Below are 27,999 nucleotides of genomic sequence, written 5' to 3' on the forward strand. Positions count from 1 at the left end.
GACGGACCGTGCCCGCGCGCTCTGTTGGGGGCAGGGGATCCAGGAAGGCTCATTGGTCGGGAAGAGACGGAGCCCGAACCGCGAGAAGAACACCCCACGCGCTGAAGCTTGCCTCCAGAAAAAGGTAAGCGTTTCAACCGCCGAGCGGCCCTCATTTGTCCGAGAGAAAGTAGACATACGCTATTGTAGTGTCTGATGTCGGGGAGAAAGTAGTTGAACGACATTACCGTTAGTTTTCTCCTCAGACATGCAGTGTAGAAAACAGCGCAGAGAAAAGTGGCGGCCTGCGCGCAGCGGGGGGCTCTCCTATATTTATCCTTAAAACTTTATCGAGCACTAGGAGTTCCCAAGTCCTAACTTTTTAATAATTTGCGCTGATTTTACTCTGAATCGCCGCTTCTCTCTGACTTTGTCTGCACTTTCTGTGATTTTTCATTGATGTACCGCACCTAAAGTAGAAAAAAGGCTCCTGCATTGCGGCTTGTATTTTCCACGTCCTTGGCGAGACAGTACGTTTTAAAAGCTGGAAGTCTGGGTGTGTTCCTACCATGTCTGTTTTTGGATATCTGGATATCTGGGATTTAGGGAAGTTTCCTGTCAGGAAGGGACCCGGATATGGAGCGGTCAGCTCAATTCAATGGCTGACTCATCCAGCAGGACAGTGTTTTTCCTCTATTACTTATCTGAAGCAAGCTGCACAGTTGGCTCATTACATGTCTCTCTGGCCAGCACACATTCTCTGTGCCATTTACTTTTCCCATGATTTCAGCTATTTTTTATTCTAACCACACAGTGTATTAGTCTGACATCAACTACACATACCTTTGTCATATTTCAATAAACGTATTGATGCTTTTATATAACATGCAAATATGAATGCAGTGGTTTAAAAAGTTTTTGCCCCCTTTCTGATTTCTTATTTTTGAATGTTTCTCACACTTAAGTGTTTCAGATCAGTAAACAAATGTAAATATTAGTCAAAGACAACACAAGTAAACACAAAATGCAGTTTTTAAATGAAGGTTTTTATTATTAAGGGAGAAAAAAAATCCAAACCTACATGGCCCTGTGTGAAAAGATGATAAACCTAATAACTGGTTGGGCCACCCTTAGTAGCAACAACTGCAGCCAAGTGTTTGCAATAACTTGCAATGAGCCGTTTATAGCGCTGTGGAGGAATTCTGGTCCACCTATCTTTGCAGAATTGCTGTAATTCAACCACATAGGAGGGTTTTTGAGCATGAATTGCGGACATGCCACGGTATCACAAACTGTTTCGTGTCAGGACTTTGACTAGGCCACTCCAAAGTCTTCATTTTGTTTTTCTTCTGCCATTCAGAGCTGGACTTGCTAGTGTTGTTTGGATTATTGTCCTGCTGCAGAACCCAAGTTGGTTTTAGCTTAAAGTCATAAACAGATAACCAGACATTCTTCTTCAGGATTTTTTGGTAGGCAGCAGAATTTATGGTTCCATTTATCACAGCAAGCCTTCCAGGTCCTGAAGCAGCCAAACAGCCCCCGGCCATCACACTACCACCACCATATTTTACTGTTGGCACTCTTGATATGATGTTCTTTTCCTGAAATGCAGTGCCACGTTTACGCCAGCTGTAATGGGACAAACACAATCCAAAAAGTTCAGTGTTTGTATCAACAGTCCAGAGTATTTTCCCAGTCTTGGGGATCATCAAGATGTTTTCTGGAAAAACTAAGATGAGCCTTAATGTTCTTTTTGCTCAGCAGGGGTTTTGGTCTTGGAACTCTGCCATGCTGGCCATTTTCGCCCCGTCTCTTTCTTATGGTGGAGACATGAACACTGACCTTAACTGAGACAGGCCTTCAGTTCTTTGGATGTTGTTGTGGGATCTTTTGTGAACTTTTGGGGTAATTCACCACTGTTCCATGTTTTCACCATTTGTGGATAATGGCTCTCACTGTGGTTCGCTGGAGTCCCAGAGGTTTAGAAATGGCTTTATAACCCTTTCCAGACTGATAGATCTCAATTACTTTCTTTCTCATTTTTTCCTGAATTTCTTTGGATCTCGGCATGAGATCTTTTGATCTGCTTCAATTTGTCGTGAGAACAGAGGTGGCAGTAATCAGGCCTGGGTGTGGCTGGAAAAAGTTATGTTTTAATGGGGACGTGGGCAGGATGGGGTCACATTTTCAAACAGGGCCATGAAAGTTTGGATTTTTTCCTCCCTTCGACTAAGTAACACAATGAACAATTGAGAGCTGCTCAAGAATTACATGAAAATGGTAAATGGCCTGCACTTGTATAGCGCTTTATTATGAAGTCCGAAGACCCCAAAGCGCTTTACATTACAATCAGTCATCCACCCATTCACACACTGACAGTGGTAAGCTACTGTAGCCACAGCTGTCCTGGGGCAGACTGACAGAAGTGAGGCTGCCATGCAGTCGGCACCGCCGAGCCCTCTGACTACCATCAGCAGGCAAGGCGGCTACAGTGTCCAGTTCCCGAATGTGATTTCGAACCGGAACGGGCATTCGTTGGTGTTTCCAGAACATGTACTCTGGTTTAACTCAGGCAGTGCCGAATACTTCACCCGTAGGTGGGTCGAAGTTGAAGACAATAGAAGCAACAAGTTTCGAGGCGGAGACGAAGAATGTACCGTATATATTTATATGTTTGCAAAAACACACTAAACACACATGGTATAACTACTCGTTTTCCGTTACAATCGCGGATGATGAACATATGCAAAAACAATGCGCGCAGCTCATCAATCTCTGCTGTCTGTTCACTGTTAACATCACAGCTCAAGCAGAACAACCAAGTATTCTGTGGTCCCCGATTTTGAACCAGAGTTTGCCTCCTGGAACCTCTGGTCGTCGGTGGAAGCACACGTCACTGGTTCAAAATCATGTTTGGGAACTGGAACGATCTCCGAACCACTCTGGTGGAATATGAGCAAGAGAGAACCCACACATGCACGGGGAGAACATGCTAAACAATGCAGGAAGACCCCAGGCTGGGATTTGAACCCAGGACTATCCTACTGCAAGGCATGAGTGCTACCAACTGCACCACTGTCCAATTAGAGCATTTCATAGATTTTTGCTTTTTGTCTAAGACTATGTTATCATGTGGGATGTTTTTTCTCACAGTTATCATGCTGTGAGAATTTCACAGTGGCCCAGGCCTACCAGCCTGCAGCCAAAAGTCTGTTCTTATTGCTGTTTAATGTTTACTGAGCATTCAATCAGTATTTTATATGAATAATCTTTCTACCTCCTGGCCTCTCAGTCCTTAAAAAATAAAGCTCCCAGGCTAAGTCGGAAAACGTTTGAATATCCCACTAGTTATTTTGGATAATGAGTTTGTAACATATGTTACAATTGTATCAAAAATCCACACCAAACTAAACAAAACAAACACAAAGAAGGGGTGTCCATAATTAGGTTTTTAAAATTGCTGTCAAAATGCCTTAGCAGGCATAAGTATTTGACGTTTTTCTTGTTTGCATTTTCATTGTAGGGTCTAAAAAGTTTGTCCTTTATGTAGATTACGATCCCTGATTAAGAGTGATCCTACACCCACAGGTGTGCTTCTACAATATGGGGACAAAGATCTCCACCCACAGTGGAGTCAAGAATACCATTAACATTAGTGAAATCAGACTAAAAAAAATTAATCTCAGATTGTTTCATATTTTAAAGGCAATGGAGTGTCACTCCAAACAATGTGGAGATGTGTTGGTAGACTGGATTTCTAATTAACTGTGCCGATCCTCACTCCCTAAATGAGAGGTCTGGGGGGGATTACAATTAGCTAACTAATGACATTACTGAATTAAACCAAGTTTTAACTAGCAAAAACTTAGTAACAATCCACAGATTTTTAATAAATAATGGCTGTGAGAGATGTCACGTAGTAACAACATACACGCAGCAGCCAACGCAGTGGGTCCACCCCATTCAGTACTTTAAATGAATGAATTATCAACAATCCTAGGTGTCTAGGATTGCTTTCATATGTATTTCCGAACACAAATACTGCAAAATACTTTCTTCATAAAAATATTTTCGCCTGTGGAACCCACAGAGATTTTGTATTTTTCTTGTCTGGAATCTAAAACAGGTACTACTCTTTTAAGGGCCAATGCTGTCTAAAATGATAAGGAAATATTACACAAAAACATTAGGATATCGACATCTTTAAAAGGAAAAAGACAGTCAAAAAGCAACAGAAAACATTTTGGCAGTAGGGAAATTTTAGAAGCTAGAGCTACTCACTGCCGGCTCTGTCGGTTAGAGTTGCAGATAAATATGTGCTTTTTGGAGCAGGTGGATGATACGCCACAGCTCATAAAAAAAAATTCCCTGACTTCTAATGGATGCAGCTCAAAATATGAAAAATATTTGGTATTAGATGAACAACATGAAACTATCTGCCTGACCACTGAGGCTAACACAACAGCCCCTTTTCCATTGCAGGGACTTTCAGCCATTACCTGGGATTTTGAAAGCCCTCTGCGCATTCCCAGATAAAAGGTCCTGGTCTGGGGGTAGGACTTCCATATTATCCTGCGGTTGCTGAGGGACGGAGTTATGTTCTGAGTAACCATGATTGGTGGACACTTTCTTGCAGTGTTCCTACTTCCGTTCACCTTATTGCTTTATACTTTATACAAGATTCATATTGTTAGGTTTATGATTATTGATTGATTAATCTTAATCAATAATTATAATTACAAATCATAATCTGACAAAATCAATTTCTTAACCAAAAATCCTCATTTATGAATCGAGACCAGAGATGTTTCTGGTGTTGTAATTGTGGCCCAACGCCTCTGACAATTACAACCTTTGAATACTCCGTAATAATTAATAACTATTGCCGGAGATGTCACTGTTTAATCGACCGTTTCTGCCGAAACGTGTGGAACTTGAACCTTATTTTGACTGACACATCACTTCTTGCACACAATGAAACACAAAACGCTCTCTCTTTATCTTTGTGAATATTTATTAACGCCTAGTAATACTGACGGGAAGTTTGGGTCTGGTTTAATTGGAGGGTCGGCTTCCTGTTTCAAGGGTTGTGGGGGCATGGTGGCCTGAAGCACCGCTTCCGTCACCATCTTACGCAAGGCCTCCTTCATCTCTTTCCCCATAATCCCTTCTGCGTGTCGGTTCCACCCTTTTCCATCAGGTTTACCTTTAGGCTTCACGTGATGGTCAGGTCGTCTGTTCGACCGGAAGTGGTCCGGCAACTTTGACTGTGGTTGGTATTCAGTACCACCCCCCCAGTCCAGCTGACCAAACCTATGTTGTTCCCTGAACCTGTTCTTCGCATGGGTTCTGGTTGAAGGCCTTTCCTGACCTTCTAACGCATGGCTGGTTCTTTCAGTCTGGACCTGTAAAACTCTAGCCTCGCTCTCCGATCCCTTGGTCGGGCGAGCACGTGTTTCCCACGCCATCTGAGCATATTTGCGGATCTCTTGCATGCTCATGGCCTTGGTTCTGCAATACATAGTAACATCGTATCGCACACTTTCAAGAAGGTTGTGGAGGAACAGGGATTTAAAAGCATGTTCCTCCTCAATGCCTGGCGCATTGCGTCCTTGGAAGTAAACGGCTCTCAAGCGCCGGTAATACTCCCTGGGTGCTTCGCTTTTCTTTTGCTGGATAGTGAAAGCACCAAGTGTGGCTGAGGCCCGGTCCGTGTACACAGAATATTCTTCCCTTAAAGCTTCGCAAAGGGTTGAATAACGGTCTCGGACTGCGGGTGTCAGGCTTTCCATGAAAACATGGACGCTCCTGGACATTGTCTTCCAGATGAGCTTCAGTTTCTCCCGTGCTGATGGGCAGTACAAATCTAGAAGACAGCGTTCCACTTCCCTAAGGTAATCATCAATGTTTGATTCTGCCTTATTAGGGTCGAAACGCTCTATGTCTTTGGTCAGGGACTCAAGATGGCGGGTGCGTAATCCACTCTCAGGGATTGGTCCCGGCCCATCTGAGTCATCATCGGAGAGTTCACTCCGGCTGCACTCAGGGGTGTCGGTGCATCACGCCTCATCCTCGGAGGAGGCAGTGGAGGCTGCTCCCGGTATAACTGTGGGCCCTGTGCTTCCCGGACTCGGGTCCTGGGCAGCGGTTGAGGGCGGTAGGAGCCACCTGAATCCCAGGGGCGGCACTCCTGTCGCCTTGGCGGAGGTGAGGGATCGTAGAGGACCGTACTGCGAGTCACGTTTGACGGCTGCTCGCATCTGAACCGTGAACTATTTACACCTGCTGGGTCCCCAGCTAGGTGCCGTTCATGGCTGCTGATTGCAGTGGGGTGGGGCACCGCACCACTGAACCTATTCTGACTACTTACCCCTGTTCTTGCCTCGGTGGATGTCTGGGGAACCCTATGAGCCTGGAAAGGTAATCTCTGGAGAGCAGCTTCTACATCCTCCAGATCTGACCTGCAGGTTCTCTCAGGGTTTCGCAGGTGTGGCTCACCTCCAAAGGTTTCAACCTGTGAGGTGGGTTTCGGTTCGTCCCCCCATTCTTCCAGGGGGGGAGGGGTGGCATGGCTACCCTCTATTGCTTCCAATCTATTTCCCACTTCTGTTATTTCACCTCGAAGGACATCCACCGTCTGCAAAGTATCATTCAGCTCGAACTGCAGTTTAACGCGCTGGTCAACTTCCAACATTAACCTTCGCTGATACAACAGAGTGAGCTGTCCTAACACATGTGAGACCCGTCTGTCCTTCGGTGGGTTTTTAATGACTTGGAGCAACTCCTGAATCCTGGCTTCACATTGCTCAATGCCATAATCATTGAGGCCTTTACGCTCCTCGGGGGACAACAGAATCAATGACCCAATCACCTCTTGTGCCTGCATTCTTATGGGGTCCTCCACCATACACACATCTCCAGCTGTAGTCTGGGATGTTCCCTCCATCTTTGGCCCAAAATGCACAATGCACACACACAAACTGTTTATTTATGAACCACCACTAAAGAAATTAGCAGCAATTCAACAGGCTAAACTATTCAGTGATTAACGATTGCTAAATTAATTAGCTACACACAAACAGGCTAAGCTGTTCAGTGATTAAGGATTGCTAAACTTAATTAGCTGCACATAACAGGCTAAGCTGTTAATCAAGCAAACACGCAAAAAAGGGGAAGAAGGGAAATAATTTTGAAATAACCCAGAAACCAAGTTCAAAATAAAATTTTAAAAGTGGGAAAACGAAACTAAACTAAATTCAATGCTGTTCTTAGCTTCAATTAAGTGTTAGTGTTCTCTAATATGAATCACCTACCATCCTGTTAGACAACTAAGTTAGTTTTATGAGTCAGATCAAAACATGCTTCACACAATAAAACCCAGCAAGAATGCTTAAATCTTATCCAAAAGTGGTAATGAATGATCTGTAACTTCAACTTTCAACTTTAAGTTATGCCCTTTTGATCATAGGTGATGGAATAATCTGCCTGTGTTAATGAATTGAGTGATTTAAAAAAAATATCAAAGTAGGAAATGCAATTCGCACTAGTGACCACCAGATGGTACTGCAATCTGTAATCTATTAAATGGCCACCAGATGCAGGTGTTGTTCTCTAACTGACTGGGAGAATGTTGGTCACAACGGTAATTACGCCCAGCGGACACTGGGGCAGGTCTGCTGCTTATCAGCGCTGGTTTTTACAGCTGCAGCAGCAGGCTGGCGACTGGAAATTAACTTTAACTTTCCCACAAGTTAAACCAACTTTCACCTTGCATCCACAACAAGCATCTCTGAAAGATAATGTTATCCTTTGCAGTAGAACTGAGCACAACCTAATCAAAATCCCCTAATTCACAAACGTTCTGTGCGAAACTCAAGTCTCCCAATAAATGTCTAGTTAACGGAGATCACAACTGTTCATTCTGTGCAACAGTGATTTGATGTCTGTCTTTTTAAGGCCCACCCAGGGATGCCATATGTTAGGTTTATGATTATTGATTGATTAATCTTGATCAATAATTATAATTACAAATCATAATCTGACAAAATCAATTTCTTAACCAAAAATCCTCATTTATGAATCGAGACCAGAGATGTTTCTGGTGTTGTAATTGTGGCCCAACGCCTCTGACAATTACAACCGTTGAATACTCCGTAATAATTAATAACTATTGCCGGAGATGTCACTGTTTAATCGACCGTTTCTGCCGAAACGTGTGGAACTTGAACCTTATTTTGACTGACACATCGCTTCTTGCACACAATGAAACACAAAACGCTCTCTCTTTATCTATGTGAATATTTATTAATTTTCACCTACTCAACATGCAAAATTCTACAAACACAGGGGTAACACATCTAAATAAGCAAAAATCAACAAACGGTAGTGGGTATGTATTGAGTCAACCAGCAGTTTATGGCACTACAGACGAAGGAAAAATGAGAATCTGAGTGGTGGCGAATGGTGGGGGTTGGAGCGCAGCTTCGATGGTCCTTTATGATCTTCTGATCATAAAACTTCCCCCTAACTCCTGAGCACAAAGGATTCTAACTTTTGGCGGCAAGCTAGCACAGTGAGATTGAAGACAAAGGAAAAAAAATTGAGAATTTTACCATGAGGTCGTTTTAATAGTCCAGTCTTGCAACGCACCCGCGTTCAGATAGTAAACACAAGCAGCTCTGGGAACGCGGCGGATCCCGACATCAACATAACATATCAAAGCTCAATAAGCAAGGTTACATGCACATATTATTCAGAACACATGAGATCCTAACCAGCGATTCTGATCGCTTCTACAACCTCTGACCCTGCCCAGGCCTTCTAATAAAGAAATAAAAGATAAATAAAAAAAATTGGGTTTTACTTGGTGTCGTCTTCTTCCTGAGCGAGGGAATTCAAGCGAGGAAAAGTGGGGTAAGTTAATTGTGCGTCCACGATCAACTTAAGGGAAAGCGGTCAGTCTTCGTTCTTTGGTCTTCTTGACAAAAAGAAAAAATATGATCTGACCATCAAAGTCGACTTGAAAATGAAACAAGATAGCGGTTCGTCTCTCCGAAACTCCGTGTTCTCAGTTACGTGTTAACTCACGTCTTCGATCGACAAAGTGAAATCTCTGGCCTTCTTAGTCCAAAAACCTCAGTTATGAATTGTTCGTTGTCCAACGAGAGAGAATGAATGAAACTCTGCAAAGAGCTCTTCTCTTAAAGTGGTGCGCTTCAGTCACTAGACCGGTTTCTAGCAGAAGGCAAGTTTTCAAACATGAGCGCCATCCTATATAGCGCCCTGTGACGTCAGACTTGGGACGCCCAGTCATATCAGTCGCAATGCTCGATGGGATATGTAGGAGCGGGCTGTCCTGGGTACAAAATGGCCGATGCCATTGGAGGGGCACAGTGACGTCCAACAAGGTGCAGATAATCCAATACTCAGGAAACAAGTGGTCCAACAATATTTAAGCGCACTTTTTGTAATCGAGACGTTGTCTTCTGGCGATCTCCTGCCTTCTTTCCGTTGAAGATTGCTGGGTTCCAAATGCAATATGGTACAACACCACAGGCAAAAATGCCAGTTTTGTGTTCTCCATCTTGTTTTGTGAACAAATGGCTGGATACAGCCTTCTCAGTCAGGCTTGCTTGATTGGCCTTTGGTTTCTTATTACTGCCACTCGCTAGACTGGTCATTGAGGGTGCATAGCCTCACTGGTCTTAGTTCTGATTTTTAGATTGTACAAGAACGACTAGTTACTAACTGAACAGACATCAAACAGCAACATTCTCAGCAAGGTGTAGGACAGCTTATGTACTGCGAAAGCATATCCCAGGGGACTCCATCCATTTCATGCTAAACCCACCTGGAGTTCAATTTCAGTCTCATCTGACCAAAGCACACAATTCCAGTTAAAGTCATCAGGGTTACCATTTGTGATGGTAGGACAGAAAAAAAGGGTTTTCTGACATCTCTTCCAACCAGTCATCTGTCATGTAGATAAAGTCTTTAAGGTTGTTATGAAGACATGGTGACCCCAACATGTGGCTCTTTGCCGGGTGATCTTTGAACACATCTTTACCAGTGGTGCCAGTAAGTGGAACCAATACTGTAGTTGAATCCATTGACATCTCTTTGCAAGTACAGCATTAAATTCCTAGAAAAGTCTTTACCCAGTGCCTGATACTTTGCGGCACTCTGAGCTGCACAAAGTAATCTTGTTGGGATCCATTTTGTGCATTCCAGGTAAGAAAGACCTGTTACCTCTTACATCACAATGTACTCATCCTATTCAAAGTTAAAAGATGCAAGTATTACAATGTTGTGTATGTTGGATTAATCATCCATAATGCTTTAGCACTTACTCTGACAGATTGATGGGCAAACTGTTACTACTCACCATGTAGAAAGTGTCCAAGCCTGGCACTGTTGAAGCACTGTTTGAAACACTGGGAGGATGTTTGTATGAACCTGAATAATGGGATGAAATTTAAACCTATTCCATAAATATAATTGCAGTGAGATAGCATTTTTGGCAAGCCAAACCTCCTCATGGCTATCTGCAACAGGAGCTGTTAGACTTCCACAGCAAGCCATCAGTGGACATCTGTGCATGAACATCTTCATAATAGCTATTTTAAGACCCTGCTGTCATTGTGATGTTGGGATGGAAGAATCAATACAGGCTTTCTAAGTGAAAACCTAATTGATGTCTGAAGTGCAAGACCTCTAAGATTGCTCTTTTGCTTTTATAAAGCTACCCAACAATTACAGACAAGCCTATGAGTAATGGCAGATGTCAAAGAATAATTATTTCTTTGACTTTTAGACTCACGTGCACACGCACACACACACACACACAGAGAGAGAGAAAGTATTCCCTTTTATCAGTTCTGTTTAAGTAAAATATATTTGCAAGAGTGTATTTCTCAGGACTTTGCAGATTAAAAAACACTGCGGCTAACCCGCTGCCAGGAAGAAACAGGATACATCCAGCTACAGCATTTCACTGAAGGTGACCGGAGAGGGAGAGCATCAGATATGCACCACTTGTTCTTGCTTGCACTCTCAACAAAGTCGAATTTTAACAGTCTTTAAAATGATAAATGGCTCCGAGGCTATAGTGTGTGTACTCAAGCAAAGTGCTGAGGTCTGGTTTCTGTCTATTTTCTCCATAATTTTGTTCCAGGTGCAAAACCACTTTGCAAATAAATTAGCTTTATGGAATATGATGAAATACTGATAACTTACAAACACATTTTCACAAGAAAGATATTTATTTGCCTATTATGGTCACCGATTTTTTAATGATTACATTAGCAATGTTTATTTGTAATCGTCCAGAAATAAAAAACAAAGAAATAAGCATAAGTTGGTATGAAAATCTTGTCATTTTTACTACTGCTGCAAAATTTACATGCTTTACAGACTCACCGCTGGTAGCTTGCCAACAGTAGTTTTAGAACTGTTAAAAAGTGTCACACCTTCAAGGCTCGTTTGCACAACAGAGACATTTTCCAGGACCCAGGGTAGTTTTCTGGTGCATTATTGGACCCTTGTATTCTAACTGAATTTAATTAGTAAAAACTAATTAGCAGGGTAGAGGTCTACCCCAGAAAATGGCCCTGGCAAAGAAGTAGTAATGGGTGTATGTCTTTCATGTAAGCAAGAGAAAATTGTACAAGCCTTCTTCAGCCCTCTTCAGCCAGCTGCCTAATCATTGGATGGAGGGAAGCATTTGTTATTTACTTGTCTTTGTTTGCTTTTAAGGCAAATACAAGTAAAAGGGCTGCATGGTGGCGCAGTTGGTAGCACTGTTGCCTTGCAGCAAGAAGGTCCTGGGTTCGATTCCCAACCGGGGGTCTTTCTGCATGGAGTTTGCATGTTCTCCCCGTGCATGCGTGGGTTCTCACCGGGTACTCCGGCTTCCTCCCACAGTCCAAAGACATGCCTGTTAGGTTAATTGGTCACTCTAAATTGTCCTTAGGTGTATGAATGAGTGTGTGCATGGTTGTTTGTGTGTTGCCCTGCGATGGACTGGCGACCTGTCCAGGGTGTACCCTGCCTCTCACCCATAGACTGCTGGAGATAGGCACCAGCTACCCCGTGACCCACTATGGAATAAGCGGTAGAAAATGACTGACTGACTGACAAGTAAAAGTTAATTATAGATTCCAACACCCACACAGCTGTTAAACTGAGGGAAATATTGGTTTAAATTACTGCAAGCGTGGCATAGTCATAATTTAAACTAAACTCTTTGTTTCCTGTTGTATGAAAACACTGTATTACTGTGTTAACATAATGTAACACATCATCTGCATTTGTACAAACAGTAAATATGAACTATTTCTTGAAATATCTCGTGTGACGTTCAGTAAAGTGCAGACTGAACCCTTGGTGGTGCAGAATATCCTCCTCAGGAGGATCCTTAGGATTTCTCAAAGTCTTTCCACAGCATTTCTTTTGGATTACATTCAGGACTTTGATGGAATAGTGGATTTATAAACATTAACATTCTTTTGTGATCACGCCAGCTTTTACATGCCTTCCCCTTAAAGGGACTTTTTGTGCTTTGCCACTATTAGGGGGTTAACTAAAGTCTAATATTTGCTTTATATGTTTATTACAATTTTTGTTGCCTTTTACATCCTGATGAGCATAACCAGCTCCAGGTTTCAGGACAGCAGTAGTTCCCATTTATTTTGCCTTGTGTATGTGTATGTTATCAGGATTATATTTGGAGTGAAGCTGGAAGAAAATGATACAACCAATTGCTGTCAGAACTTACCTTGAGGGGAAACAGAGTCCACCTGTGTGTAATTCAAGCCCAGTCTAACTCCAGCTGTTCTGAGAAGGCCTTAGAGGTTTGTTAGAGAACATTAGAGAAAAAACATCATGAAGATCAATAGGCACAGTAGACAGGTCATGGAGAACGTTGTGGAGACGTTTAAATCAGAGTTAGAATATGAAACTATATCCTATGTTTGAACATCCATTCAGTCCATCATAGGACAACTTCAAACCTACCAAGAAATGGTCATCCAACTAGACTAGGACAAGGGGAACATAAATCAGAGAAGCAGCCAGGAGGACCATGGTTAACTGTGGAGGAGCTTCAGAGATCCACACCTATGATGGCAGAATCCCTTCAACAGGACAGTTTGGCATTCCACAAATTCGGCCAGCCGTCTAACGACCATGTGGAAGAAGGTGCTCTGGTCAGTTCAGACCAAAACTAAACTTACTCTACATGTAAAACATTTTGTGAAGTGACAAACTAACACTGTACATCACAATAAAGAGACCATTTAAATTGTGAAACATGGTGATGGCAGCATCATATGGGGGTGCTTTTCAGAGGTAGGGAAGGTGATCAGAGTTGGTGGGAGGATGGACGGAAGAAATTCAGTTAGAGGCTACAAAAGACTTACAACTGGGACAGAGGTTCACCTTCCCTAAAGATACTGAAGCATTGCCTCAGCTGGGTGACAAAGCTAGCTACAAATGCACACCACACTTTTAAGATTTTTACTTGTAAAAAAATGAATGGGTGTAATTGTCATATACAGCCATATTTCAGAAATTAGAATGTTATTGAAAAGTTCATTTATTTTAGTAACTCAATTCACGGAATTGTTTCTATAGATTATATTACAGAGACTGATATTTTCGGTCCTTTATTTTTGCTAATTCTGATAATATTCTGCTTACAGCCAATAAAAACATGACACTTATGATTAGTTATTAAATCAGAACAATAATAATTGTGTTTAATAGAGAAATATTGGCTTAATGAAAAGTATGTTTAATATCTGCTTAAAGGTACTTGTAATCTGATGAACGAGCCTCATCGGAACACTCTGGAACAGATTCTAATTTATTGGACATCAGTATAAGTTTTGGGCTAAAACAGCAGATTTTAATTTCACTTTCAAATTAACAGTTCATCTCTTACAAAGTTCAGTTTTGGTTGATGAAATGAAAAATTAAGGTTTACTATTTTTAGAAAGAAATCCTGAATGGACCCTAAGGAATGTTGCAAGCTATCATATCAATTAAATGACACTACTATTTCTCTCTCTGTCAGCAACTGAGTTGAATTTTTTTTTATTTTTCTTTTAGCAGGCATCATGATTCCTGTGATGGAATTTCGGCAGTTCTCTGAGCAACAGCCAGCGTTCAGAGTCCTAAAGCCGTGGTGGGACGTCTTCACTGACTACCTGTCTGTAGTCATGCTCATGATTGGTGTCTTTGGATGCACCCTGCAGGTCAGTAAAAATGCATTTATGCTGTCTCAACCCAAAGGTAGAGCAAAGTGCATCGCACAAGTGAGAAGGTGGAGCAGTTTCCGTCGCTTTTTTCCTCCATCCCAGCTAGAATAAATGGTTTCAAAGGTAAACGCCTATAGGCTCCCTCATCGGAGCAGAACTGCCCTGCCCTCTCCACTGGCACAAGCTCAAAAACATTGCTTGGGTCCTTTTACAGCCTGGCCTGTGTACAGCAAGAGTAGCATTCAGCCCATCAGGAGTTTTAACTGTGGAAACATTTCCCCACCCTGGCTCTTTTAGTAAACAGAGGACTCCAAACCCCTGTGACCTGGCCCTTGACTTCTCACTCTGTTTGGAACAGGAGGATGTTTCTTGGCTGCTATAAGTCCCTGTGGTGGAAAGTTTGGAAATAACACCAAAATATTTGGTGAAAATCTCTCTAACAGGTTATTTATTTTATTGTGAGCAGCCATTGTTTTCCCTCTCCTGCTGTAACTGTTTGGATTCAATCTGAGGCTCTTTCAAATTGAGTGGACAATTATTTGTGCAGCCAAGTTTACTTTGTGGGTCAGAGCTGTATCAACATGCAGCTCTATGCAATTACTTGTTATTATTCTGCCTGACAGTAAACTAATTAATTTAGTAGAAACACACATTTAAGAAGTCTGTTGTAGAAGATTTGACAGCTCATGCAAGATTCTATCTGACCTGACAAAGCAGGGTAGCATTTCATGTTTTGTTTTTGTCTTCTATCCACTGCATTACTTGTATATACAGGTCCTTCTCAAAATATTAGCATATTGTGATAAAGTTAATTATTTTCCATAATGTCATGATGAAAATTTAACATTCATATATTTTAGATTCATTGCACACTAACTGAAATATTTCAGGTCTTTTATTGTCTTAATACAGATGATTTTGGCATACAGCTCATGAAAACCCAAAATTCCTATCTCACAAAATTAGCATATTTCATCCGACCAATAAAAGAAAAGTGTTTTTAATACAAAAAACGTCAACCTTCAAATAATCATGTACAGTTATGCACTCAATACTTGGTCGGGAATCCTTTGGCAGAAATGACTGCTTCAATGCGGCGTGGCATGGAGGCAATCAGCCTGTGGCACTGCTGAGGTCTTATGGAGGCCCAGGATGCTTCGATAGCGGCCCTTAGCTCATCCAGAGTGTTGGGTCTTGAGTCTCTCAACGTTCTCTTCACAATATCCCACAGATTCTCTATGGGGTTCAAGTCAGGAGAGTTGGCAGGCCAATTGAGCACAGTGATACCATGGTCAGTAAACCATTTACCAGTGGTTTTGGCACTGTGAGCAGGTGCCAGGTCGTGCTGAAAAATGAAATCTTAATCTCCATAAAGCTTTTCAGCAGATGGAAGCATGAAGTGCTCCAAAATCTCCTGATAGCTAGCTGCATTGACCCTGCCCTTGATAAAACACAGTGGACCAACACCAGCAGCTGACACGGTACCCCAGACCATCACTGACTGTGAGTACTTGACACTGGACTTCTGGCATTTTGGCCTTTCCTTCTCCCCAGTCTTCCTCCAGACTCTGGCACCTTGATTTCCGAATGACATGCAGAATTTCCTTTCATCCGAAAAAAGTACTTTGGACCACTGAGCAACAGTCCAGTGCTGCTTCTCTGTAGCCCAGGTCAGGCGCTTCTGCCGCTGTTTCTGGTTCAAAAGTGGCTTAACCTGGGTAATGCGGCACCTGTAGCCCATTTCCTGCACACGCCTGTGCACGGTGGCTCTGGATGTTTCTACTCCAGACTCAGTCCACTGCTTCCGCAGGTCCCCCAAGGTCTGGAATCGGCCCTTCTCCACAATCTTCATCAGGGTCCGGTCACCTCTTCTCGTTGTGCAGCGTTTTCTGCCACACTTTTTCCTTCCCACAGACTTCCCACTGAGGTGCCTTGATACAGCACTCTGGGAACAGCCTATTCGTTCAGAAATTTCTTTCTGTGTCTTACCCTCTTGCTTGAGGGTGTCAATAGTGGCCTTCTGGACAGCAGTCAGGTCGGCAGTCTTACCCATGATTGAGGTTTTGAGTGATGAACCAGGCTGGGAGTTTTAAAGGCCTCAGGAATCTTTTGCAGGTGTTTAGAGTTAACTCGTTGATTCAGATGATTAGGTTCATAGCTCGTTTAGAGACCCTTTTAATGATATGCTAATTTTGTGAGATAGGAATTTTGGGTTTTCATGAGCTGTATGCCAAAATCATCCATATTAAGACAATAAAAGACCTGAAATATTTCAGTTAGTGTGCAATGAATCTAAAATATATGAATGTTAAATTTTCATCATGACATTATGGAAAATAATGAACTTTATCACAATATGCCAATATTTTGAGAAGGACCTGTAATGTTGCACAGACATGTCAGAGTATCCACATTTAAGAAATGGAAACAGAGTGCCCCAAAGACCCCCGTTCCCTGCTACCAGTAATTTAAAGTGGCTGTTTCCTGCTATTAGCATTGCTGTCCAGCATCTGGTTTTCATTATTTGTATTTCAAGTAAACACCATGGGCATTTCCTCTTTCTGTTTACTGATGCTAACTTGTATCTGCCATTCAGTACAGCACTGAGGAAACCATGTTAGACTGATAAACTACTTGACACAGGTAACCAGAGGTTGATGCATATTAAGTGCCTTGCATAGGTATTTGTACCCTTGAGAGGTTTTCCACATTTTGCCATGTTTCAGTAATCTATTTCAGTGCATTTGTATAGAAGCAAAATAAGATAGCAATTATACACAATTCCATCGAAATATATAAAAAAGTGGTGATCAATTGTGATGATATACATTTGAACTCAGAGATATTCATAAGCACTGTATAAAAAGATACATAAACTTCTTATTTATCTCTTCTTGACATTAAATTCCTGTTTTTAGAGCAATCAGGATAAAAAAGTTATTTATTTTTGATAAATGCTGGAATAATAAAGATAACTTCTTTCAAACTTGAAGTTGTAAGGATTATGATTATTGATTAATTAATCTTTATCAAAATTATAATTAAAAATCATAATTCAGAAAAATTATTTTCTCAACCAAAAATCATTACTTACAAATAGAAATCAGAGAGGCATTCTGGTGTGCTGATTAGGGGCTCAAAGCACTTAATAATTACAATTAGTTAACTATCATTAATAATAATAATTATTATTAACCAAAACCACGCTAAATGTCACTGTTTAATCAACTGTTCCACCGAACACTAACCTTATTTTGACATATAAATCACTCTTGCTTAAAATAAACACATACACTTTGTTATTCTGATTTAATAATCTTCTCCTAATCAAGCATGCATAAATTCTACACAAAGGTGTAAAATAACTTGTCAAACAAAGAGAAAAACAACATTGAGTGTCTATGAAAGTCAAACCAGCAGTTCGTGCACAAAAATGGTAATGGAACAAAGCTTTTGGTTTATTTGGAATGTGGGACATGTAACCAGTAGACGGCAATACGTTCACATAGTCAGCCCTTCGGGAGCGGCCTCCACCAGCCTGCAGACATAAAACCCCTAATGTGGGAGCTCAGTGAAAGACAAAGGATCGTAAAACTTTTAGGCGGCAACCAGTGGAAAAAACACTAAGAGTAAAGACAATAGAACAGTGAGTGTTCCACCATGAGGTTCTAGCTGCAGCTTCAGGGCGTCTGAGAACCTCTAATAGTCCCATTTTTATGTTCACCTGAGTCTGCGCTCAGGGGTTCTAGGCACAGTGAAACACACACAGCTTCAAAGCATGGCGGTTTTCAGAGTCCAACAGCAGTCAAAGCTTCAATAATACATTGCACCACGTACAACTTAGAACACATTGGACTACAATAAGTGGCAAATCTAAATCGCCCTAAAATCCTATTCTATCCTGGCCAAGCTATTTCTATCGCACTAACAGAAATAAAACAAGAATGAAATTACTAGGTGTCGTCTTCTCTGGAGCAGCGAGTAGAGGGTAGAGGGGGGTGGAAAGAGTTGTTACGCGTCCATAACAAACTCAAGGACGGTTGGCTTCTCCTCCTTTGGCAAAAAGGGAAAAATATGAAGGACCATCAGCAGTTGACTAGAGCAAAAACAAAGAGGAAAATTTCATCTCCTTGGGTTTTTCTGAGTTGCGTATCAGGGCCACGCCTTCGATCGGTAAGGTAAAACCTACTGGCTTCCTATCCCAGTAAGCTTTTAGATGAGTTTGGCCAGTGAGGAGAATGAATGGAAACCCACGTGTGAGTTTCTTCCTTAGAATGATGTGCGCCTCCGTTGCGTGGTAACCAAGTCCCGGTTCCAGCAGGAGAAAATGCAATGGTGGAGCGTCTCACGTGTTCTTTTATAGCGCATTGTGACATCAGAGCTGCGATGCCCGCTTCCTGTTAACTGCAATCCATGCTGGGAGGTGTAGTAGCAGAGAATGGTCCAACAAAGTTTACATACCCTGTTTGTCCATAGTGTTTGGTAGAATTGGCATTACATTGTCTGACTTTGGTCAAACATTTTGATTATACTTCCAAAGGCTCGTCACAATAGTTTGCTGAAATTGCCCCATTCTTCCTAATAGAACAGGGGTAAATGAGTCAGGTTAGTAGGCCACCTTGCTCACACACACAGCTCTGCCCACACATTTCCTATTAGACTGAGATCTGAGATCAGGGCCACTCTAAAACATTGACTTTGTCTTCCATAAGTCACTTTGTAACTAATTTGTTGGTATGATTAGGGTAATTGTCCATTCGTCAGACGCCATTTGTGCCCAAGCTTTAGCTTACTGAAATGCTCTTTGAATATTTTTGACATAATGTTCTTTCTTCATGATGTGCACAAGTCTCCCCAACAGCGAAACACCCACACAGCATGATGCTACCACCCCCACTTCACAGTTGAGATGTTGTTTTCAGGTATACAAGCTTCCTCCTTTTTCCTCCAAATTTAATGTTGGTTATTATAGCCAAACTTTTATTTTTAGCTTTATCAGACCAAAATACATGTCTCCAAAAATGAAGATATTTATCCCTGAGTGCCTGCACAAACTGTAATATGTCCCTTTTTATGTTACTTTTGGAGTAATGGCTTTTCAGTCCATGTGGGTTCAGGACTTATCTCACTGTGGATAATGACGCTTTAGCCAGCCTCTCCACAAAGTATTTTCCTTAAAATGCACATTTTGCACCAAACTGTGTTCATCTCTGGGACATAGAACGTGTCTCCTTTCTAAAAGGTATGATGGCAGAACATGCTGTTTATACTTGGATAAAAGTGTTGGAACGGATGTGGAACTTTCAGGCATCTGGAAAATACTGTGGAGGATCCGAATACATTTGTTGCCTTAAAATACATCCACAAGTGCGTCTCCGATGAACTCAGATGTTGTATCAGAAGCTTCCAAAGCAGTGCCATTATCATCCAAAATTTACCCAGATTGTTTAAAGGCGTAGGGATCTTAGTGTGTATGTTTGAATCTGAAGAAAGTAATTACACGTCTCTCTACTCTTTAATTATTCTGGCATAAAGGCCAATCAAAATAATTTAGGAATCCTAACTGACCTGAAACAGTAAACGTTTAGTCTGGTTTACTGGTAACAGTGAGTTACTGTTTGTGACTTTTTATACAGTGTATGCAAACATCTGGTATCAATTATAGCCAGTCCTTTAAGTGAAACCGCTTCAGTTTTAATCCAAAAATGATGCCAGAGTCAAGTTTTAGTTTCGTGGGTAAGAGTCCAACATAATAGCCCCGCGTTCAGAGAAGGTTGTTTGTTCCAGAGAAGGTTTACGTAACCTCACTTTACAATGGATGCCCCACATGTTCTTCACCAAAAGCTCCAAGTAGAAGCCCTGATTCCAGCTGTGCTACAGAGCGGGGTATGGTAACACAATTTCCAAGAGTTGTATGTCAAACAAACAATTTAATGTCAAGAGCATCAAGAGAACTTGAAAAAAATGATACAAAGATCAAATATATGCAGGTTAAAAAATAAGCGAGCATTTCAAAAGCTGAACATCTGGAATAATTTATCTCCATCAGTTTACATTGAAGCATGTAAAAAAGTGGGATCCAAAATCACAAACAAATAGCTGAATTTTCAAACAGAGATAGAGTGTTCTCTCTGGAAATAAAAAGACATTTGGTTTCCATTCCTCTTGGTTTTCCTCAAGTCAATAGCTATGTTTACATGAGCAAAAATTCTTGATCGGATTCAGATATGTTCGGATTAAACCAAAAATAAATAAATTTAAATACAATGTTTACATGCACCATGCTTATTTCAGAATAGCAGCATTTTGACGTGCGCAGAGTTGTCAAATTTCCCTTAAACAACCATGGAAGAAGAAGTTGTACTTCTTCAGAAGTGTGTTGGTTCTGAGTGTTCTGAGCGCCCAGAATGGATCCATGCCAGGTTCTCAGAGTGGTTGAGGCATAAGCTACTGGGTTAATTACACATCATGATACTATGTTACAGAATGCGAGAACGGGACAAAACATCCCTCCAAGTATTGACAGTATTTGAGTCATGTTGACATATTTCACAATTCGCCCCAATCAGAATGAGACGATCAGAGCAAGTGTTTACATGGATGCTATTCAGACTGTGTATCAACATAAACCACCCCTCTCATTCGGAATACAATTTATTTCCAATTGAGCTAAATCAGATCAGAATATTCCAACTGGGGCATTTACATCACACATATTTATTCCTATTGACCCTTTATCAAGAATACTTACAGGGGTTGGACTATGAAACTGAAACACCTGTCATTTTAGTGTGCGAGGTTTCATGGCTAAATTGGACCAGCCTGGTAGCCAGTCTTCATTGATTGCACATTGCACCAGTAAGAGCAGAGTGCGAAGGTTCAATTAGCAGGGTAAGAGCACAGTTTTGCTCAAAATATTTAAATGCACACAACATTATGGGTGACATATCAGAGTTCAAAAGAGGACAAAGTGTTGGTGCACGTCTTGCTGGCGCATCTGTGACCAAGACAGCAAGTCTTTGTGATGTATCAAGAGCCACGGTATCTAGGGTAATGTCAGCATACCACCAAGAAGGACGAACCACATCCAACAGGATTAACTGTGGACGCAAGAGGAAGCTGTCTGAAAGGGATGTTCGGGTGCTAACCCGGATTGTATCCAAAAAACATAAAACCATGGCTGCCCAAATCACGGCAGAATTAAATGTGCACCTCAACTCTCCTGTTTCCACCAGAACTGTCCGTCGGGAGCTCCACAGGGTCAATATACATGGCCGGGCTGCTATATCGTACCCTTTGGTCACTCCTGCCAATGCCAAACGTTGGTTTCAATAGTGCAAGGAGCGCAAATCTTGGGCTGTGGACAATGTGAAACATGTATTGTTCTCTGATGAGTCCACCTTTACTGTTTTCCCCACATCCGAGAGAGTTACGGTGTGGAGAAGCCCCAAAGAAGCGTACCACCCAGACTGTTGCATGCCCAGAGTGAAGCATGTTGGTGGATCAGTGATGGTTTGGGCTGCCATATCATGGCATTCCCTTGGCCCAATACTTGTGCTAGATGGGCGCGTCACTGCCAAGGACTACCGAACCATTCTTGAGGACCATGTGCATCCAATGGTTCAAACATTGTATCCTGAAGGCGGTGCCGTGTATCAGGATGTCAATGCACCAATACACACAGCAAGACTGGTGAAAGATTGGTTTGATGAACATGGAAGTGAAGTTGAACATCTCCCATGGCCTGCACAGTCACCAGATCTAAATATTATTGAGCCACATTGGGGTGTTTTGGAGGAGCGAGTCAGGAAACGTTTTCCTCCACCAGTATCACGTAGTGACCTGGCCACTATCCTGCAAGAAGAATGGCTTAAAATCCCTCTGACCACTGTGCAGGACTTGTATATGTCATTCCCAAGACGAATTGACGCTGTATTGTCCGCAAAAGGAGGCCCTACACCATACTAATAAATGATTGTGGTCTAAAACCAGGTGTTTCAGTTTCATTGTCCAACCCCTGTATGTCCATGTAAAAATAACAAATGAAAATATAATGTAATTTATATGTTTCAGGTCCTAATTATAAAGAGCCATAATCTTTTCATGGTGTCAAAAATGGTATCAACTTTGAAGTATTTTTCTTAGTGTCAGTATTAAGTTTGAAATATAATGTCAACCCTTAGAACAACAACATATAATCCTTAAGAAAATACTAGGAAAATTTCTGTGTCCATCTGTTTGCATTCTATGTATTTCCTACGGTGGACTGTAGGTACTGTAGGAAGGACAGGGATTTTTTGTGTCAGTAGGTAACTTTACATCAGAGAGCACAAAAATAACATGTGACGTTCCCCAAGGGTCCATCTTAGGGCCCCTCCTATTCAATATTTACATGCTCCCTCTGACTCAGATTTTAATAGACAACAATGTAAGTTATCATAACTATGCAGACGACACACAGCTATACGTTACAATGTCACCAGGTGACCATGAACCCATTCAAGCGCTGGGTAAAGGCTTAGAAGAAATCAATGCATGGATGGGCCAAAATCTTCTTCAGCTGAATCAAAACAAAACTGAAGTAATAATCTTTGGACCAAAGGAAGAGCGTTTAAAAGTTAGCACACAGCTTCAGTTAATACAGCTAGAAACCACCAGTCAGGCTCGAAACCTGGGTGTAGTGATGGACTCAGACCTGAACCTTCAGAGGCACATAAAGGTAGTAACTAGGTCGGCCTTCTATCACCTAAAGAACAACTCCAGGATTAAAGGACTAATGTCTCAGCAGGACCTTGAAAAACTAATTCATGCGTTCATATTTAGTAGAATTGATTACTGCAACGGTGTCTTCACAGGTCTGCCTAAAAACTCGATCAGACAGCTGCAGTTGATCCAGAACGCTGCTCCGCGTCCTCACTAGAACTAAGAAAGTGGAGCACATCACCCCGGTTCTAAAGTCCCTACACTGGCTCCCTGTAGCTCAGAGAATAGACTTTAAAATACTTCTATACTTCTATAAATCACTGAATGGCTTAGCACCAAAATATATTACAGACTTGTTGTCAGTGTATGAACCACCCAGACCTCTCAGGTCTTCTGGCTCAAATCTACTCTGCATAGCCAGAACCAGAACCAAACATGGAGAAGCAGCTTTTAGTTCTTATGCTCCACTAATCTGGAATAAACTGCCAGAAAACTGTAAAAGCGCCAAAACCCTAAGTTGCTTTAAATCAAGATTAAAAACGTATTTGTTTAGTGTGGCCTTTGACTGTGACATCTAGGTATGGTTAGTTGCGTTTTCAGTCCAATTTTCCTTTCATTTTCTTATCCATCATTCTATTCTCTTTATTTAAATTGTTTTTTTATTACCTATGTCGTTTGATTTTATCATTTGATTTGTTTTTCTGTGTCTGTATTTGTCTTTATTTGCTTTGTGATTGTATTGTAATTGTATGTACAGCGCTTTGAGTGTCTCGTTGCTGAAAAGCGCTATATAAATAAACTTACCTTACCTTACTTACCTAGGTAGGTTTTGGCACCCACACCCGGTTTTACATCAGAATACTCTGGTATATTCCTCACATAAAGTGGTATCAGCTTCAAATAACTGATATATTGAAAGAAATACAACACCTGCCTATCTCATCTTATGAAACCTTATGAAACCTTTACATAAATATTTATTTGTATCTCTGTTTCTACATGGTCTGTCAACTTCAAACAAATGCTGGCAAAGAGTTTTAAATTCCCCTAAAGGCCCATAGTTACTCTGAATTAGTTTCAGAGATCCACACCTTGGGTGGGAGAATCTGTTGACATGAAAACTATCAGTTGTGCTCTACACAAATTTTACAGTTGTGGAAAAGTGGCAAGAAGAAAGCCACTGCTGAAAGAAAAGCATATGAAGTCCTGTTTGCAGTTTGCCACGAGTCATGTAGGTGACACAGCAAACAAATAGGAGAGGGTCGTCTGGCCAAATGAGACCAAAATGTAAGCCTCTGGCCTACATGCAAAACAATGATGTGTGGCCCAAAATGAACCCTGAACACATCACCCTGAGCACACAGACGGACTCTATCCAATGGATAAGAGTGCAAAAAGAAAAAAGGACAATGGAAAAATAATTGTATTTGTAGACATTTTTCCCTACCACACTTTCTTCCTTCCTTCTGTTTGTTATTCCTTTATTTCCATCCCTCTGTCCTACCTCCTTTCATTCCTTTTCTTCCTCCATAATGTCCTTCCTGATTTTGTTCCTTGTTATTCCTTCATGCCTAACTACTTTCCTTGTGTGCTTTCTTCCTTGTGTCCCACCTCCTTTGCTTTCTGTCCTTCCTTCCTTCCTTGTTTCATTTGTTCTTTCCTTCCTTCATTGTTTCCTTCCTTCTGTTTCTCCCTTCCTGCCTTCCTTGTGTCATTCCTTTCTCCTTTTTGGATTTTGGAAGTTCTATATTTAAAGCCTGCCCACAGTCTGACTGACAATTGGAAAATCTAGCCTGAAAAAGTATGGATTTTATACATAAATAAGCTCTTGGGACCCTGTAGATTAAAAAAGCTGTGAGAGAGATACTCCCTAAATATGTGCAGGTGTAACTGCTGCAAAACAAGGTTGGATAGTATTGCACATTTTCAGATTTTTATAACTCTTTTCAAACTAATGTATTATTTTCTTTCCTATTAATGTGAAATAAAATTTGTTGACATTTTTATTTGTAATGTGACAAAATGTTAAAAAGTTCAAGGTTTATGGATAATTTTGCAGGTGTTACACATGAACTGTAACACTGGTAAATCACGCACATTTGCAAGGTACATGTGAAATGGTAATTAATACAATTATGAAATATTATTAATTCCCAGAAGTTTGGATTTTATGGTAACTGATGTAAGAATATGCTTATTTTAAGAGCAGATACTTGAAAATCAGTCTTAGAATTAAGCAGATCAGTTGCAATAGAACCTATAGGCTTGTTTTTTTAACAATTATGTAATGTCTATTTAGTTTGCCAGAAGGTTCCTTTAACATTTTATGTCATTAAAACTTTGTAACATTTAGTAGTAGAAATACTTCCTCGATAACGAGCATTTTTATTTTGTTTTTTGTTGGTATGGTAATGTATGGTTTTAAGTGCTCACATGTTCCCCATTTTCTTATATTTTGTTGCAGGTGATGCAAGACAAAATCATATGCCTTCCTCATAGAATATCTTCCGGCTCAGTGAACATTTGTGAAGTGAACAGGAGTTTACTCCTACATATGCCGTCCAATGCCTCAGATGTGCTGAGAGAAATGAGAGGGATGAAAACTAATTTGGATCTTCAGCAATACAGCTTTATCAATCAGATGTGTTATGAGAAGGCTCTACATTGGTATGCCAAGTACTTTCCCTATTTAGTTCTCATTCACACACTGATTTTCATGGTATGTAGCAACTTCTGGTTTAAATTCCCTGGCTCAAGTTCAAAAATAGAGCACTTCATCTCAATGCTTGGCAAGTGCTTTGACTCCCCCTGGACGACGCGTGCATTGTCTGAGGTGTCTGGAGAGAATCCAGAAGAAAAGGACCAAAAAAAGAGCGGAACGTCAAGGTCCAACACTGCATTGTCTCCTGAAGAAAGCAGTCTGGAAAAGACGCAGTCCCTCAGGTCTATTCCTGAAAAGATCGTGGTGGACAAGCCATCAGCAAGTGTCCTTGATAAAAAGGAGGGTGAGCAAGCTAAGGCTCTTTTTGAAAAGGTAAAGAAGTTTCGACTACATGTCGAAGAGGGAGATATCCTCTACCTTATGTATGTTCGTCAGACCGTATTTAAGGTGCTGAAATTCCTGGTGATCATTGCCTATAACAGTTTTCTAGTGAACAAAGTTCAGAACAAAGTTTGTTGTGAGGTTAAGGAAATCCGTGACGTTACAGGATATACAGTGTTTGAATGTAATCACACCATGGCTCATCTGTTTTCCAAGCTGTCTTACTGTTATCTGTGTTTGGTGGCTGTCTATGGATTAACAAGCCTCTATACCTCCTACTGGCTGTTTTACCGCTCCCTTAAAGAGTATTCCTTTGAGTATGTGCGTCAGGAAACCGGCATCAATGACATCCCAGATGTTAAAAACGACTTTGCTTTCATGTTGCACATGATTGATCAGTACGACCCGCTGTATTCAAAGCGTTTTGCTGTTTTTCTCTCAGAGGTCAGTGAGAACAAACTGAAACAGCTCAATCTGAACCACGAGTGGACCCCAGAGAAATTGCGTCAGAGACTCCAAACAAACCCAAACAACAGACTTGAACTTCAGCTGTTCATGCTGCCTGGTTTACCGGACACTGTCTTTGAGTTAACGGAGCTGCAGTCGCTCAAGCTTGAGCTCATCAACAACATCATCATCCCTGCATCAATCTCTCAGCTGGAAGACCTGCAGGAACTGTCTCTCTACCAGTGTGCCTTGAAGCTGCACACAAGTGCTACTTCCTTCCTCAAAGAGAACCTAAAAGTGCTTTGTGTGAAGTTTGATGACAACAGGGAACTTCCGAATTGGATGTATATTCTGCGTAACCTGGAGGAACTCTACCTCTCCGGATCACTCAGTCCTGATTCTTCAAAGAATATAGTTCTTGAGTCCCTTCGTGAGCTGAAGTGTCTGAAAACTCTCTACCTTAAGAGCAATTTGACAAAGATCCCACAGTCAATTGTGGATGTGTCCAGCCATCTGCAGCGGTTGTACTTGCACAACGATGGCACGAAGCTGGTCATGCTCAACAATCTAAAAAAGATGACTAGCCTGATTGAGTTGGAGCTTGTGCGTTGTGATCTTGAACGCATTCCACATGCAATCTTCAGCCTCACAAATCTGCAGGAGATCGACCTGAAAGAGAATAACCTTCGCTCCATTGAGGAGATTGTCAGCTTCCAGCATCTCCGAAAGCTCATTTGTCTCAAGCTTTGGCACAATGGTATCATGTATATACCAGAGCATATCAAAAAGCTCAGCAGCTTAGAGCGCCTTTACTTCAGCCACAACAAGATTGAGATCTTGCCCTCACATCTGTTCTTGTGTAACAAGCTGCGCTACCTTGATCTATCCAACAATGACATCCGATTTATCCCACCTGAAATTGGAGTACTTCAGAGTCTGCAGTACTTCTCTGTCACATGTAACAAACTTGAAAACCTACCAGATGAATTGTTCTTTTGTAAAAAGCTCAAAACATTGAAGCTGGGCAAGAACTCACTGTCCATCCTCTCACCAAAGATTTCTTACCTCACTCTGCTGACCCACTTGGAGCTTAAAGGGAACCACTTTGAGTTCCTGCCACAAGAGATTGGTGTTTGTCGTGTTTTGAAGCGCAGTGGCCTTCTAGTGGAAGAGACAGTGTTTGAAACTCTGCCTTCAGATGTAAGGGACCAAATGAAGGCTGAGTGAGGTGCCTTACTATAGCCTTAGTGCCTATTGTTTGTTCAATCAATGCAGAGCATTTGTTTTATATGAAATTAGTCAAACTATTACACTACTTTTAAGAACCTATGGTGTCACATTCCTGCCAAAAATCAGTGGACAGTATTAAGCAATCACAATAGCGCATCTTTTAATTGAAAGAGCGCATAGCTCTGATTGCGGGCGTGCACCTTTATTCAAGAGCCTTTGAACGCAGCACGGCGAGCAGTAAAACACGCCCCCTGCGCCCATCTGTTCGCTCTCGCACAAAAATACGCTCTCTCGCTCTGTTTAGTGGGCGTATTTCTCAGTTGGGGGCAGAAACTCTTC

General features: G+C 41.4%; 1 protein-coding gene across 1 annotated transcript; it reads left to right on the forward strand.

Moving 5' to 3' along the window:
* Positions 1–27,999, forward strand: lrrc8c (leucine rich repeat containing 8 VRAC subunit C). The gene is made up of 3 exons (XM_047375220.1): positions 1–124; positions 14,089–14,234; positions 25,405–27,999. The coding sequence occupies exons 2-3, from the start codon at positions 14,097–14,099 to the stop codon at positions 27,655–27,657; spliced, it is 2,391 nt and encodes a 796-aa protein (XP_047231176.1). The 5' UTR covers positions 1–124; positions 14,089–14,096; the 3' UTR covers positions 27,658–27,999.

This window comes from Girardinichthys multiradiatus, chromosome 9, assembly GCF_021462225.1.
Source record: "Girardinichthys multiradiatus isolate DD_20200921_A chromosome 9, DD_fGirMul_XY1, whole genome shotgun sequence".
Classification (NCBI taxonomy): Eukaryota; Metazoa; Chordata; class Actinopteri; order Cyprinodontiformes; family Goodeidae; genus Girardinichthys; species Girardinichthys multiradiatus.

Coding starts and splice junctions, on each gene's coding strand:
- lrrc8c (XM_047375220.1), top strand. CDS start 14,097: ATGATTCCTGTGATGGAATTTCGGCAGTTCTCTGAGCAACAGCCAGCG. Junction 14,235..25,404: donor TCTTTGGATGCACCCTGCAG/GTCAGTAAAAAT, acceptor ATTTTGTTGCAG/GTGATGCAAGACAAAATCAT.